Source organism: Geotrypetes seraphini, chromosome 9, assembly GCF_902459505.1.
Source record: "Geotrypetes seraphini chromosome 9, aGeoSer1.1, whole genome shotgun sequence".
Classification (NCBI taxonomy): domain Eukaryota; kingdom Metazoa; phylum Chordata; class Amphibia; order Gymnophiona; family Dermophiidae; genus Geotrypetes; species Geotrypetes seraphini.
In genome coordinates this window covers 122,552,853-122,569,242 of record NC_047092.1, presented here as the reverse complement: position 1 = coordinate 122,569,242, position 16,390 = coordinate 122,552,853, and the positions used below count along the sequence as shown (strand labels likewise).

Genomic DNA, 16,390 nt, shown 5'->3' with positions numbered 1-16,390 from the left:
ATTTGATTTTCCCGCCCAAGTGGATGTTTTTTTCAAATAAACTGGTGGGTTTATTTTATAGCCTCTTCACCCACTTTGCCCTCTCCTGGCGCTGTGGTGTTAACAAAACAAACAAAAAACATTTTTCCTCTCTCTCTTAAATCCTAGCTCACATTCGTGGTCTAACACCATAAAATAGAAAATAAAATTATTTTTTCTACCTTTTGTTGTCTGATCATTATTCAGATCTTATCGGTCTCAGGCTCCAGTTGTCTTCTGATAACTTGCTTGCCAGGGTCTCCTTCTTTCTTCTTTCTCTGTGCTAACCATCTATCTTCTGTCTCTGTCCTCCCCTTCTGTTTCCCTTCCCTCCCCCGGAGGTCTGGTATCTTTCCTTTTTTTCGTTTCCATCCATAGATCCACCTTTTCTGAATTACCCTTTCATCCTTCATCTCTCTCTCCTTTCCCACCACCCCAGGGTCCACCATCTCTCCCTTTCTCTTCCCAACTACCCTCCTATCCAGTAACTCTATCCCCTCCACACCATCCCTTGTGTCCAACTTCTCTCCCTTTTTGTTCCTTCCTTGCTTCAATGTAACTTCCGGTTTTGCAAAACCGGAAGTTACATCAGAAGCAAGGACTCCGGTGGCAGAGAGGAAGCCCAAACGAGTCTCTGGTGCAGATCAGAGCAGCAAGGCTCTCTCCTTCCCGCAAGCAAGGCTCTCTCTTCTCCTCCCTGGCCAGGCAAAAGCGGCAGTAGCAACGGGGCCAACGAATCGGTAAGTCCGATTTTCTTTAATAGTAAGCCGATTCAAATCGATTCACCAAAAGTGAATTGGAGAATTGATTCAAATCACGAATCGGGTAGCACTAGTATCTATGTTACGAGGGGCTGCTGAAAAGTGAAAAGTTCTCAGCCAAAACTACAAAGTTGGGTCAGTCTCCATCAAGGGCTATATACTTAGTCCAGTGATTTTCCACTCTTTATTCTGTCAGAAAAATATGGGAAAAAAAAAAGAAAAATTGCTGGTCTAAGGGCTCCTTTTACGAAGCTGCGTTAGTGGCTTTATCGCACACACATTTTTAGCGCACACTAACCCCTGCGCTAGCCGAAAAACTACCACCTTCTCAAGAGGAGGTGGTAGCGGATAGCACGGCCGGCAAATTAGCGTTAAACTGCTAATGCGACTTTGTAAAAGGAGCCCTAAGTGTCTAGCCTTTGATGGAGACTGCCCCAACTTTGCTGGCTGAGAACTTTTCAGTGGCTCCTCAAATTCAAATATTCTAATAGATGCTTGTTAAGGTGTTTCATTTGTATTGCGTGGGTATCAAAAATATCATATCTGTGTTATATGAATATTCTACCACACTATCTATTATGCTGTATCATTTGTATTCTGCTGATATTTATCATATTTCTGTTATTAAAACTGCACAGTAAAAACTTTCATATACAGGCGGTCCCTGTTTTACGAACATCCAACTTATGTTAGACTTGTACTTATGAACGGGGGTCCTGTTACACCTTCGGTGTCCCATCGCGCTCCTCTCCCTCCCTCCCAAGTCCCAATGTGCCTCTCTCCCTCCACAGTCCCAACGCACCCCTCTCTCTTCCTCCCTCCCTCCATTCTGCGCCTCAAGTACGTGCCTCCCTCCGGCAGGTGTTTACCTTCTGGCTGGCTCCCTCCTCCTTCTTGCTACAGTTGTTTCTTTGCACAAAACCGCAGGTGGTGGCATAACTTGCGTCCAACAGGCATTTACCTTCCGGCTGGCCCCCTCCTCCTTCTTGCCACAGTTGTTTCTTTGCACAAAGTCGTGGGTGGTGGCTCCTAAGCACATCCTGCAGCTGTTTACCTTCCGGCCAGCTCCAACCTCCTTCCTGCATCAGTTGTTTTTTTGCACAAAGCCATGGGCTCCTATGCACGTCCTGCAGCTGAGCCAGAAGCTGCTCCTTTGATGTCAGAGGGAAAGCTTCCGGCTCAGCCTATCTGCAAAGGAGCCATTCCCACAGCTTTGTGCAGAGAAACGACTGTGGCAGGAAGGAGGAGAGAGCCGGCCAAAAAGTAAACACCCACCAGAGGGAGGCATGTACTTGAGGCATAGAATGGAAGAAGGGAGACATAGGGGTGCATTGGGACTTGGGAGAAAGAGAGAGGGGTGTGTTAAGACTAAGGAGGAAGGAAGCACAAACTTCTGACAAATGATAGAAGGAAGGAAGGAGGGAGGGGGCATGAACTTGGGGTACAGAATGAAGGGAAGGAGGGAGGGGAGCATGAGACATAGCGTGGAAGAATGGAGGGAAAGAGATGCTGAGGTGAGAGAGGGAATAAGAAGAGAGAATTGGGTATCAGAGAGGGAAAGAGATGGCTGCACATGGAGAGATGAAGAAAGAGGAGAATTGTTGGGCATAGGGAGAGAGAGAGAATTATTGGACATGGTGGTGGGAGAGGAATGAGGTAGAGATGCATGGGGAAGAGAGATGAGAGGGAGTAATGTTGGATGTGGTGGTGGAGAAGGAACAATGGGATGGATGGAAAGGGCTGTAAGAGAGCCTCAGAGGTAGAGAAGGTGGGCAGAATACTACGATCTGAGGTACATACAAATTCAACTTAAGAATGGTTTAAAAAACGGAACCCGTTCTTAACCCGGGGACTGCCTGTATGTATATTTCTAATACTGTATCATGTCATTGCTACTACTAGGATTTAATTTATCCATCTCCAAGTTTACCTCATTGATTTTATTTTACACTTACATTTGGTCATTTTATTATTGTTATGTTACCACAATATAAATTGTGTATGTCAAACTATACCTGTTGTATATCAGATTGTGTGAATCTCTTCATAAAGGCAGTTAATGAATCTCAACCAATCAATCAATACATGAGTCCAAGTGTTACCCAAAGCACATATACATTATGTAGTATAAATGGCAGAATGACTTCTTCAGTGGCCTTTTTAGTCAAACTATTGTATACGGCCCTTCTCTTGAAATGCCTGGGCCCTCCTGGTCTAAGGTGTTAGACAACCACAAAAAATGCTTAACACAATAGTACAAAACCAAAAAAAGTCAAACAGCCTCACACACACCATAGAAACTCAGAGTATCAAATATCACAAGATATAAGAGACACACAATGCCTTAAATCTCATCCAATCAGCAACACTCACTCCTACCCTCATGATGAAGCCCCCTCCTATTCCTATACTTCCTCTCCTATGCCTCTCCACCCTCACAACCTTACACAACTTATTCCCCAACAATAACACCAATCCCCAATGGAACTACAACAAAAAAGACCCAGTCCACCAGAAACTCAAAACACATTGGACAATCTCAGCATATTCTTTCCATATCTGGAACAAACACAATCACAACAAACAAATCCTAAACACTATTCTAATCCACAAACTGCAACTAATCCAAACACAGCCTTTAGACTAATCTACAAATTATTAAAGAAATTTGATTCATCAGGCAACTACATTGGCTCTCAATATCATCCCAAATAATTTTCAAATTATCATGTATCCTACACCTGATTCTATACGGAAACTCAGCAGCCCCTCTCATCCAATTATTTTCTACTGTTTGGTCGACATAAAAAAAAATCCTTAAAAGAATCCAACTAAACCTGCCATCCACAAAATACATTCACTACAATCTAATTTTCCACTTATGTTAACTTATCTGGGTGTAAAAATCTGGTATGACCTACCTGAAGCTATCAGGAAAAAGATAAACTACATCACATTCAGAAAAAACCTGAAGACTCACCTCTTTGACAATTAACTGTCTTAGTTTCCGTATGGCTCCCCCTACTTCTATGTTCACTCCTCTAGTTTCTCCATACTCCCTTCCCCCTCTTCTTTGCCTCTCTTTGATCTGTCGCCTTGAGTCTGTATAGGTATGTGCGACTCACAAATGGAAGATTAGATTAGAAGTCTGAACTTGGGTCTAAAAAGACCAGTAGTATATTATTACCTTTATCCAAGTCATTTGGGACATTATTAGTTAAGGATATGAATGTAGGGTCTAGCCAGTCTCATCACCCAACTAAACTAATTTTTGGCATTGAAGGTCGGACTGTGTAACACCTACTCTGAGAAAGCTCCACTGGTTACCCATCGAAGCTCGGATTATTTTTTGTTACCATGTTGGGTGTGTAAGATTTTTTCGGATAAATCTCTAGAGCATTTAGTGCCCGTTTTCTTTTCTTTCTGTATCTTTACAAGCCAGAGACAAGCCGACTTATTTATTTTCTTTCTTTTGCTAAGATTAAATATAAAAAAATCTATTTCATCCTCATTCCCTATCAAGCTGCTGTTTTGTCTTGGTCTTCTTTGCCATATGAACTGAAGACTATTCCTTCTTATCTGTTCGGCAAACAATTGAAGGCTTATGTTAAATAGGGCTCAGAGGCTCCATTATAGGGAGCTCCAGTTCAAAGCTAGATGGGCCACATCGGCCTTTATTTACTGCCATTAACGATGGGGCCTTTTTACTAAGCTGTGTTAAGTGCTAATGGATACAGTAAAGCAGTGTTTTTCAACCGCTGTTCCGTGGCACACTAGTGTGCCGCGAGATGTTGCCTGGTGTGCCGTACGGTGCAGACACTGATTAGGCCTCAGGCCGGGTCCCGCACGCGCTCCCATGAGACTCCCCCGGTCCCCTCTGCAACACCTTCCACTTCCACATCCTACAGGACAGCGGCTGGCCGCTATGTAGTGCGAGTGGGAGTCCCGGCGGACGGCTCAATGGAGTGCTGCACTGAGACACAGGCTTGAGACACAGGCGAGTTATGTTCGTAGGTGTACAGCGCTGCCACATCGCCATCTAGTGGTGAGATTGAAAAAGCCTATATTTTTTACAATAAAATTTACACATGGTTGTTAGTATGACTGTGGTAGGTAGGACATCATCTTCCGACTTCCTTCCAGGCCTAGCACAGTGTGGAGACAGAGCTGTCATCTGGAGCTGTCATCCGCCGGCTCATCGGGGATCGATCAGAAGAGTGCTGAGTGTGACGGACAGCGGCTATCTGGAGGAGACAAGTGCAGTAAGTCCTGAGTGACAGTGAGATACTGCAGTGATGGACAAGTTTTTGAAAAGGAAAGAACTAGACTCTGAACAAAATTTGGAGCCAGATGAGAGCCCAAGTATGAGTGGGGGTCAAAAGAAAGCAAAGATGGTTAGCGCAAGCAAATTCTCTGGTGCAAGGCAATATAGCGAAAGCTATATTTCAGTTGGATTTACTTTCACTGGAGATGCAAACAAACCAACTCCACTGTGCGTGGTGTGTGGTGAAAAGCTAGCTAACAGTGCTATGATCCCAAGCAAACTTAAACGCCATCTCCAAACGAAACACCCTTCGCTTCAAAACAAGAATGCGGACTATTTTGTTCGCCTGCGTGACAACACGGAGAAACAGGCAACTTTCATGAGAAAAACCACAAAGGTAAATGAAAGAGTTCTTAAAGCTAGCTATCAAGTTGCTGAACTTATAGCCAAGTCAAAAAAGTCGCACACTGTGGCAGAGACATTAATACTTCTTGCCTGCAAAGCTATTGTAGAGGAGATGCTCGGACCTGAAGCAGCTAAGGAAATAGCCAAAGTCCCTCTCTCAGACAACACAATTTCCAGACGTATTAATGACATGTCTGCAGACATCGAAAGTGTGGTTTTGGAAAAGATCCGTATCAGTGAGAAATTTGCATTGCAACTTGACGAGTCTACTGATATCAGTGGACATGCTCAACTCTTGGCCAATGTGCGTTTTGTTGATGGTGATGCAATTAGAGAAAACTTCTTTTTTTGCAAGGCATTGCCAGAAAAAACAACAGGAGAAGAAATTTTTCGGGTCACATCAGAATACCTTGAACAAGGAGGACTTAAGTGGGAAAACTGCACAAGTGTCTGCACCGATGGAGCTGCAGCCATGGTCGGGCGCACCAAAGGCTTTGTAAGCAGTGTGAAGGAAAGAAATCCAGATGTGATTGTTACGCATTGTTTTTTACACCACGAGGCCCTCGTAGCTAAGACTTTACCAGCAGTCCTAGTTCATGTGTTGGATGATGTTGTGTGCATGGTAAACTTTGTAAAGTCACGACCCGTGAAAAGTCGCATATTTGCAGCTTTGTGCGAGGAGATGGGAGCGAAGCATAAAACCTTGCTGTTTCATACGGAGGTCCGGTGGTTGTCGCGTGGCAAGGTCTTGGTTCGTGTGTATGAGCTGCGGGAGGAACTTAAAGTGTTTCTGACAAATGAGAGGTCAGATTACGCAAAGCAGCTTGCAAGTGATGAGTGGTGTGCAAGGCTGGCATACCTGGCAGATATATTTTATCATCTGAATGAACTGAACACACGAATGCAAGGCCGAAGTGAAAACCTGCTTTCAAGTACAGATAAAATAAATGGATTCCGTTCAAAGGTGCAACTCTGGCATCAACACATGGAAAGTGGCAATCTTGAAATGTTCACACTCACCAAGCAATGGCAAGGTGTTCACACTGCTGCACTGTGTGAGATAATAGTTAAACATTTAAAAACTCTTGAGGAGAAGTTGTCATTTTATTTCTCTTCAGTCTCCACTGAATGCCTTGACTGGGTTAGAGACCCTTATAGCTCAGCATCAGTTGGTGGAAAGGACATGACTTTACAGGAGCAGGAGGAACTAACTGAACTGAGACAAAATCGTGGTTTCAAGCTAAGATTTGCTGATCTACCTTTGGACAGTTTTTGGTTGGATACCGCCAAGGAGTTCCCCCTTCTGGCAAACAAAGCTATTTTGACATTGCTCCCATTTTCCACTACATATCTGTGTGAGATTAGCTTTTCAAGCATGATTGCTATAAAAACCAAATACAGAGAGAGAGACTGAGAGCTGTTGACGAAGAGCTACGTGTGTGTCTTTCTTCGATTCCAGCCAGAATATCAGCTTTGTGTTCAGCCAAACAGGCCCAGGTTTCACACTGAATAAAGTATTTTATAATTTTTCACTATTCTGTTTACTTAATATTTCATAATAAAGTAATTATAAAATACTTTCTTTGTGTTTATTTGATTCCTATTCAAGAGAATTACTTTATATATAGTCAATATAGGCACAGAGTTAAATTTTTTAACATTTTCTAATGGTGGTGTGCCTCGTGATTTTTTTCATGAAACAAGTGTGCCTTTGCCCAAAAAAGGTTGAAAAACACTGCAGTAAAGTATTCCATATTAGTTTTTTCATGTGTGTGTGCTACCAGTGTGGCAATTATCATTTTCCATTTATTTTTGAGGAGGCGTGTCAGGGATGGAGGGTGGATGTTCCTAAGCTAACCAGTTAGCACATCTACTTAAACATGCACAAATTGGTTAGTCCATGGTTAACACAGGAAACTTTACGGCCTTCTAAATAGATGGCAGTAAACATTCATGCAGTTATTTTTTTAAATGGCCATGCTAACATTAGCACTTGATCATAAATGAAATTAACAGAAAATAAGGGGTTTTATTGGCCTCAGTAAAATTGGCCTTAGTGTGTAGGAAAGACCTATGTAAGGGAGCGCTAAGGCCAATTCTTACCACAGTTGAGTAAAAGGACCCCATGTTACTATTAAAAATACTTCTGTGGTGAGGAATGAGAAATGTAACCCCCAGCCTAGTAACCCAATACCCAATGAAGGAAGTGTGTGTGTGTGTGTGTGGGGGGGGGGGTGCTTACAGGTAAGAAATTAGGGTAGAAAGAGCAATATTGTGGTTGCTTGTTCAGATCATTCTTAGAAGTTATAAGAACAAAGACCACTGAGAAAGAAGTGGAACCTCGGTGATCATTGATAGGAGGGGAAGATTGGACAAAGGTAATGTAGAAAGGAGGGGGGGATAGGGAAATGGGAGAAATAATGAAAACTGAGACAATGACATGATTACAATGATTTGAGTGATTTTTGTTGTAATGGTTGATTTATGTTCTTATCTCTGTGTTGATGCCACATGAGCAGCAAAGTTGATTTGTGTAGTCACCAGTGTTAAACTTAAAAAACAACCTTGCACCATTTCAAATATACAGTATATTTAGTCTATTTTGCACCTTAATTAATATCCTCAGAAATGCAGCCCCTCTTGGTGACTCCTTTAGCTGATATGCCCATGTCAATTGCAAATTCTTAGTTTAGTCAGTAGGTGCTTTACACCATTTTCTTTCTGCTCCTTCTTTTAATTGTTTCAAGGTGCGCAGACCAGGAAAAAGTTTTGCAGACAGGGAGTGAATGGACTATAAAGTCTAGAACTATTATAATTTTCAGTTCCATCACACCATATTATCATCAAGCAAGATACAATTGAGTAATTCATGTATGAGTGGCCTATGGTTTAGAGCTACAGCCTCATGCTCCTTGTGACTCTGGGCAAGTCACTCAATCCTCCATTGCCCCAGGTATGTTAGATAGATTGTGAACCCACCAGGACAGATAGGGACAAATGACTGAGTACCTGAATGTAAACTGCTCAAACAATTAATAGGTGGTATATAAATAGCTATAATAAATAAATAATGTTGCACTAACTTTTATGAGCTTCTTGTTTACTTAAGGGTCATTTTACTAAGATGCAGTAAAAAGTAGCCTGTGTCTCCATATGCAGGTCCTTCCCACACACTAAGGCCATTTTTACCGCAACCGTACAAAAGCTTTTTTTTTTTTTTCTACTTTTTGCATTAATGGATATTTGCTAATGTTGCCATTAGCATGTGTGTTCTCTCTATAGATGGTCTCACAAATTTTTTAAATAAATGAACTTAATTACCCGGATGGTACCACACATGAATTCTCAGTCCAACATCCGAGTATCAAATCATTTGATTTAGCTCAATTCTTATTATTTTATAAAAACTAACTATATAAATATATATTCTTCTATAAGAAAAAAGGCCTCAGGAACACCTCTTCCGCCCATGATAATGAATTTGTATCTGACGGGAATTACGATGTAATATATTCCTCACTGGCCTTAATTCATCTCTACTTTTTATAGATATATTATTTATTATTTTTACTCTTTTCAAATATTTCAACCATTCATCTTCAGTTTCCAAAATATAAATATGTTTCAAATGATGAATTATATACTTAACTTAGGGCTCCTTTTACTAAGGTGTGCTAGCGTTTTTAGTGCATGCAGGATATTACCGCATGCTATGTGGCTAGAACTAACGCCAGCTCAATGCTGGCGATAAGGTCTAGCACATGCAGCAATTCAGCGCGCACTATTCCGCGCATTAATGTCCTAACGCAGCTTAGTAAAAGGAGCCCTTAAATTCATCTCAACTTTGATTTGACCTGGGAGCTACAGATCCAACGTGTTTCGCAATGAACTTGCTTTATTAAGGATCCCCCAGTGCCTTTTTTCTTACAGAAGAATATTTATACAGTTAGAGTTTTTATACAATAAAATAATAAGAATTGAGCTAAATCAAATGATTTGATACTCTGATGTTGGACTGAGAAGCCATTAGCATGTGGTCTCTTTTTTTTTAATTACTGCATGGGCATTTACCACCATTCATTTTGTAGGTGGTAAGGGTTCCTTCGTTATCCATATGCTAACCAGTTATGTGGTAATGCCTACTCTCTGCCCCCAATACAAATCTTAAAAAAACCAACCAAAAAACAGACACTTTATAGTGTGCAGTAAGCACACGCAGAATTCAGTTACTTCAGGACACCTGCGCGTGTCCCGCATTATTCCAATTTTTGTTGTGTTAGTAAAAGGGGCCCTTAGTACTTTTTATTTCTTTTTCTCTCATGATAGACTTTGCTCTTTTGTAGCATTTTCATTTTAATTGAACATAGTACAAAAGGAATAGAGGATGGATTTCATCTATACAATTATCTGTGTAGAAAATTCAGAAAGTTAAGAGTCAGGCCCTTAACTGTACCCTAATGTAATAGTGCTCAACAAACTCTTGTTAGGCTTTGAAATCGCAGAATTTACAGAGAAATTGAAATGAGTATCAGTAGATCAAGGAACAGTAATTAAACCTCATTAATCAAACCTAACACACTTTTTAAGGGATTTATTGAACTTATAAACCTACTAGACACTGTCACAGATTTAGCCCAAGCAAACTTTCACTGGAATTATGCTGCAGCTTTTCACCCTGCCATCATTCCCAATCAATAACTGCTCAGAGACCTAAGCTTGATTGACAGCTGTCTCCTGTTTTCAACAGCAAGTACCCCTCATTCCCTGTTCATTAAAGAACATTTACTCCTTGCTCTTCACTTACCTTGTATCCTGTTTTTCAGTAAGCACTTTATGAGGCTCTGGCCTGACACGTAGCCCTCGTTTTTATTCCTCATTCTGCAGAAAATCTGGTATAGCTGATGAGGTACATTCATTTTGTGATCTTCAAGACCCCCACTGTTTTCAAATCTTATAAAAGAAAAAAAACAAAACACCCATGTTACTACTTCCATAACTACATGATTCTGATTTAACAGTTTATCCTTTCAGCTCTGGTTTGTGTAAGCACTCAGCGTATTTCTCAGCATAAGGACATTTTCTTGCAATGATGTCTGCTACCAATAATATGAATGTTGGCAGTATCAGCTAGTGCTTTATAAGTGAACTTTACCCTATGAGTTCCATCAGGACAGTACCACTGCAGTGCTCTCTGAGTGCCAGTAGAACTGCATCACTGCAGTTCCCTGAGTACCAGAATGGCTATACCACAGCAGAGCCTTACAAATCCTAGTAGGTCTAACATTGCAGGGCCAGAAGGATTAGACTAGTGGTTAGTAAAGCAGACTGAGATCTTGAGTTCAAATCCTGCTGCTGCTGCTTTGTGACCTTGGGTAAGTCACGTGGAGGGGCATAATCGAAAGGGACGTCTAAGTCCGTTTTCGTCTAAGTCGTAAGTCGTCCAAAGTAAAAAAACAGCCTAGGACACATTTTCGAAAAATATATCAAAATTTTTTTTTCTTTCAAAAATTGTCTAATTATACATCCTGCAGATCTGATCATCCAAGTTGCTAAATCATCTATCTTTATACCACATTTTCGTCCAACTTTTCGTCCAAGTCAAAAATGCCTAGAACAAGCCCTGTTGGACATGGGAGGGGTCTGCAAAGTGATGGATTGAACACGCAGGCATGGCACCTAAATAGTGGGGTACCTTACAGGGCACTGCTGTGAACTTCACAAAAAGGGTGCCATGTTTTCTCCACACTACAGCTCCCTTATAGGTCATGGTGAACCCCCCAAACCACCTCCAGAATCCCCTAGACCCACTTATCTACCACCCTAATAGCCCTTATGGCTGCAGGAGCCACTTATATGCCAGTAAAAAAGGGTTTACATAAGAACATAAGAACATAAGAACTGCCATCTCCGGATCAGACCTTCGGTCCATCAAGTCCGGTGATCCGCACACGCGGAGGCCCTGCCAGGTGTACACCTGGCGTAATTTATAGTCCACCATATCTTTATATGCCTCTCTTAAAGAGATATGCATCTAGTTTGCTCTTGAAGCCTAGGACGGTCGATTCCGCAATAATCTCCTCTGGGAGGGCATTCCAGGTGTCAACCACTCTCTGAGTGAAGCAGAACTTCCTGACATTAGTCCTGAACCTGTCCCCCCTTAGCTTCATTACATGTCCTCTAGTCCGTGTCAAATTGGACAATGTAAATAATCTTCTCTGCTCTATTTTGTCGATTCCTTTCAGTATTTTGAAGGTCTCGATCATATCCCCACGCAGTCTCCTTTTCTCAAGGGAGAACAATCCTAGTGTTATAAGTCTATCCTCGTATTCCAGTTTCTCCATACCCTTTACCAGTTTTGTTGCTCGTCTCTGCACCCTCTCCAGCAGTTTTATATCCTTCTTTAGGTAGGGAGACCAATGTTGGACGCAGTATTCCAAGTGTGGTCTGACCATTGCCCTATAAAGCGGCATTATAACTTTCTCCGATCTACTCGAGATTCCTTTCTTTATCATGCCCAACATTCTATTTGCCTTCTTTGCCGCTGCCGCGCATTGTGCCGACGGCTTCAGGGTCCTATCTATCAGTACACCCAGGTCCTTTTCTTGTTCACTCTTCCCCAGAGTTGCACCTGACATTGTATACTCGTATTCCTTATTTTTATTGCCTAAATGCATTACCTTGCATTTCTCCACATTGAACTTCATCTGCCATTTCTCCGCCCATGTTTCTAACCGACACAAGTCGCTCTGGAGTTCCTCTCTATCCTCCTGCGATCTGATTGCCCGGCATAGTTTTGTATCGTCTGCAAACTTGATGATCTCACTGGATGTTCCTTCCTCCAGGTCATTGATATAAATATTAAAAAGGATCGGCCCAAGTACCGAGCCCTGGGGTACACCACTAGTCACTTTCTCCCAGTCGGAGAACTTCCCATTTATGCCCACTCTCTGCTTTCGGTTTTCCAGCCATTTGCCTATCCATCTTTGTATATCTCCCTCTATGCCATGGCTTTGTAGTTTCCTGAGAAGTCTTTCGTGTGGGACTTTGTCGAACGCTTTCTGGAAGTCCAAGTATATTATGTCCACCGGCTTCCCACTATCAATTTGCTCGTTCACGGTCTCAAAAAATTGGAGTAAATTCGTCAAACATGATTTCCCTTTCCTGAATCCATGTTGACTGGGTTTCATCAAGTCGTGTGCATCCAAGTGCCGGACTATGCTATCCTTGATCAGTGCTTCAACCATCTTGCCGGGGACAGACGTAAGACTCACAGGCCTATAGTTGCCCGGTTCCCCTCTCGATCCTTTTTTGAAAATTGGCGTGACGTTCGCTATCCTCCAGTCGTCCGGTATCTGTCCAGTTCTGATTGTCAGGTTTGCAAGTTTTTGCAATAACTCTCCGATTTCAACCTTCAATTCCTTTAAGACTCTTGGGTGAATTCCATCCGGTCCAGGGGATTTGTCACTTTTAAGTTTGTCTATCTGATAGTATATCTGGTCTACGTCCACTTCAACTGTGGTGAGGCTGTCTTCTATTTCTCCTGCAAACACTTTCTCCGCTTCAGGTATTGTTGAGGTGTCCTCCTTCGTAAAGACGGACGCAAAGAAGGAATTTAGTTTGTCTGCGATTTGTTTATCTTCCTTGATGTACCCTTTTCTTCCCTGGTCGTCCAGGGGTCCCACAGCCTCTTTTGCAGGTTTTTTCCCTTTCACGTATCTAAAGAAGGGCTTGAAGTTTTTGGCCTCCTGGGCTATTTTTTCCTCATATTCCTGTTTGGCATCCCTCACCGCCTTGTGACATTTCTTCTGATCATCTTTATGTTTGTTCCAGGCTTCGGTTGTCTTTATGCATTTCCATTTTTTGAAAGAGTCCTTTTTTTCTTTTATGGCTTCCTTCACCTGTATGGTAAGCCATGCCGGTTCTCTTTTGCTCTTTGTTCTCCGATCTTTGGAAATCCTCGGAATGTAGAGATCTTGTGCTTCTGTGATAGTATTTTTCAGTAGGGACCATGCCTGATCTACCGTTTCAAGTTTGTCCACCATCTTCTCGAGTCGTTTTTCTACCATGGCTCTCATGTGATCGTATTTACCCTTTTTAAAGTTTAAGGTGGTGGTTAAGGTTTTGGCATGTTTCCCTTTCCCGATGTCAAGTTTAAAGTTGATTACATTGTGATCACTCGTTCCCAGTGGAACCACGACTTCCACTTCTGTTATCGGTCCCGTGAGGCCATTTAGGACCAAGTCCAAGGTGGCGTTGCCTCTTGTCGGCTCTTTTACCATTTGTTCCAGGAAGCAATCCCCTAGCACCTCCAGGAACTTGGCCTCCTTGCCGCAGTTGGAGGTTGCTAGTTTCCAGTCTATCCCTGGGAAATTGAAGTCTCCCAATATAATTACATTGCCTGTCTTGTATTCTTGTTTGATTTCCTCCATCATTTCTGAGTCAGTTTCCTCCGCCTGTCCTGGGGGACGATAGTAAAGGCCAATTTTCGTATCTGCGCCATATTGACCAGGAATTTTGATCCAGAGTGACTCAAGCTTCTCTTTCATTTCTGTTGTAACCATTTCAACAGAATCTATTCCCTCCTTAACATATAGAGCAATACCTCCACCTTTCTGCCCTACTCGATCTCTTCTATACAGTTTGTATCCCTGTAGTACTGTGTCCCATTTGTTTTCTTCATTCCACCATGTTTCTGTTATGCCAATGATATCCAATATGTCATGTCTTGCTATTGTCTCTAGTTCCCCCATTTTGTTACCTAGACTTCTAGCATTCGTATACATACATCTAAGTTCCCTTCGTGTTACCTTTTTGGACCTTCTACTCTTGGCCATCCCTATAGTTTCAATTACGGTATCCTTTACTGCTCCTGTGTTATCACCCTTGTTTGCTGTGTGGTCGTCCCCTCCTGTGTCTGAGTTGTCCCTTCCTGCTTTTTCTCCCTTATTGGCTGTGAGGTCGTCTTCTCTTGTGTAGGAGTAGTAGTCCTTGGCTTCTTCGTCGGGGCATCCTGCTATCCGTGCCATCGACCGGTGGTTGACTGTCGGCTTTCCCCTATTTTGGGGGTGTATAGGGGAGTGAACATGTTTAAGTATCAATGCAGTGATTACAGGGGCTTATGGGCTTGGGTCCTCCTCTCCATGAGTCCCTAACCCACCCTCAAGACGGCTTAAGCCATCTCTATGCTGGATGACTTAGGCTTTCCTATGCCAGGCTGCCAGGTGATGATGGTCTGGAGGCTGAATTTTAAAGGTGTGATTACGATTTTTATGGGGTTGGGGGGGGTCGATGATCATTGGGGTAGTATGTGGGGGTCTGTTTTATGTGTTTGCAGTGCTTATCTGGTGACTTTAGGTGGGTTTTTGTGACTTAGACCATGTTTTACATGGTCTAAGTCACAACGTCCAAGTTCTGTCGATTCTGGGCTGTATAACTTTCGGTTATACATGCTGTACAACTAAGTCTAAGCTAGCCCACGTCCCGCCCAACTCCCACCCTCGACACTCCTCCTGAAATGCCCCATTAACTTTGGTCGTTCAGTGGCACTATGAAGGCCTAGGTCATTTAGAAATACATCCAAAACCCGTTTTTATTATTGGCACTTGGACGTATTTGGACAACTTAGGCTGGTTTTTGGATGTTTTTCTCTTTCAATTATGAGCCCCTCAACCTTCTGTTGCCTCAGGTATAAGATTAGACTGTGAGCCTTCTGGGGATAGGGAAGTAACTAGCATATCTGAGTGTAACTTTTCTTGAATCAATCACACCTCTTTAAAGCCTGTTTATCCAGCCAATCTACCCAACCTTACCTCCGACTCTCTCACCCCAGTCCCAACACTCTACTGTAACGCTAGATCAGTCCGCAATAAGACCCAAATACTAAAAGACCTACTCGGAGACTTTGATCCAGGTTTCTTGTGCATCATAGAATCTTGGATTGAAAAAGATGATTTATTCACACAAAACGAACTCTAGCCCCTGGCTACTATAGCCTCTTCTCACCTAGAATCAACCAGAAAGGAGGAGGCCTGGCTCTGCTTTACAAATCATTCTTCGATGTCCAGCTCCTTGAAAAGGGCAGCCATACCTCTTTAGAATTCATGTTAGCTTCAGTCAACGATGAACTTCATCCCTACCCATTAGGTATCCTGTTACTTTACCGCCCACCAACCCCCTGGAACAAATCCTCTGAACTCGTTCGAGACCATAACAAGGGCCTTCCTAAAATTCCAGAGACTACTGATCATTGGAGATATTAATCTCCACCTAGACGATAACACCAGCAAGGATGCAACTGAATTCAAAGACTTCCTCACCTCCCTAGGCTTCACCGCTCCTTCGCCCACCCCTACCCATGATAAGGGGCATACACTAGACATCTAGCTTCCTTGACCTGACACTAGTTTCCTTGACCTGACCGAGCACAAAACTTCTGCCGAAGAGGCCCGTTGGGAACATGTCCCCTGGTCTGATCACCTTCTAGGCTCTTTCTGCCTTCCCATTTTCATGTCTCATCTTGGCACTCCACCCCGACCCACAAACTCTATCACCTACCGCAAAAAAATCACGAGTGAACTGTTCTGGACCAGTGTTCCCTCTAAGCGGGCGGGTGTTGTGAGCAAACTTTTTTCACCGTGAGCCAAAAATATCGGGCGCCAGCAAGTTATGAGCCAACTCGCCCGATTCTCCTCTCGCCGCCCTGCCATCTGCCGTACGCCTCTTCCGATTGTGCGCTGTGACGAGAAACGTGTGCGCTGCGATGTAATATTTTGTGCGCCAGCGCAGCTTAGCGGGAACACTGGTACTACTTCAAATGGTTTTATTTATTTCCCCAAATTTATTTTTGTTATACGCATTGAAAATATTTGATATTGCGTTTAAATCAAAATCTCAATAAACTTGAAACGAGTGCCCGTGAGATTGTGGGAGGGTTAAATACTCA

At 42.7% G+C, this 16,390-nt stretch overlaps 1 protein-coding gene across 2 annotated transcripts in view; it reads right to left on the bottom strand.

Moving 5' to 3' along the window:
- Positions 1 to 16,390, bottom strand: part of USP40 (ubiquitin specific peptidase 40) — a 179,643-nt gene that overhangs the window by 59,745 nt on the left and 103,508 nt on the right. For both annotated transcript variants that reach the window (XM_033957628.1, XM_033957627.1), the window contains exon 8: positions 10,253 to 10,398. In XM_033957628.1, the coding sequence (XP_033813519.1) occupies positions 10,253 to 10,398 (146 nt within the window). The remainder of the gene's footprint in view (positions 1 to 10,252; positions 10,399 to 16,390) is intronic.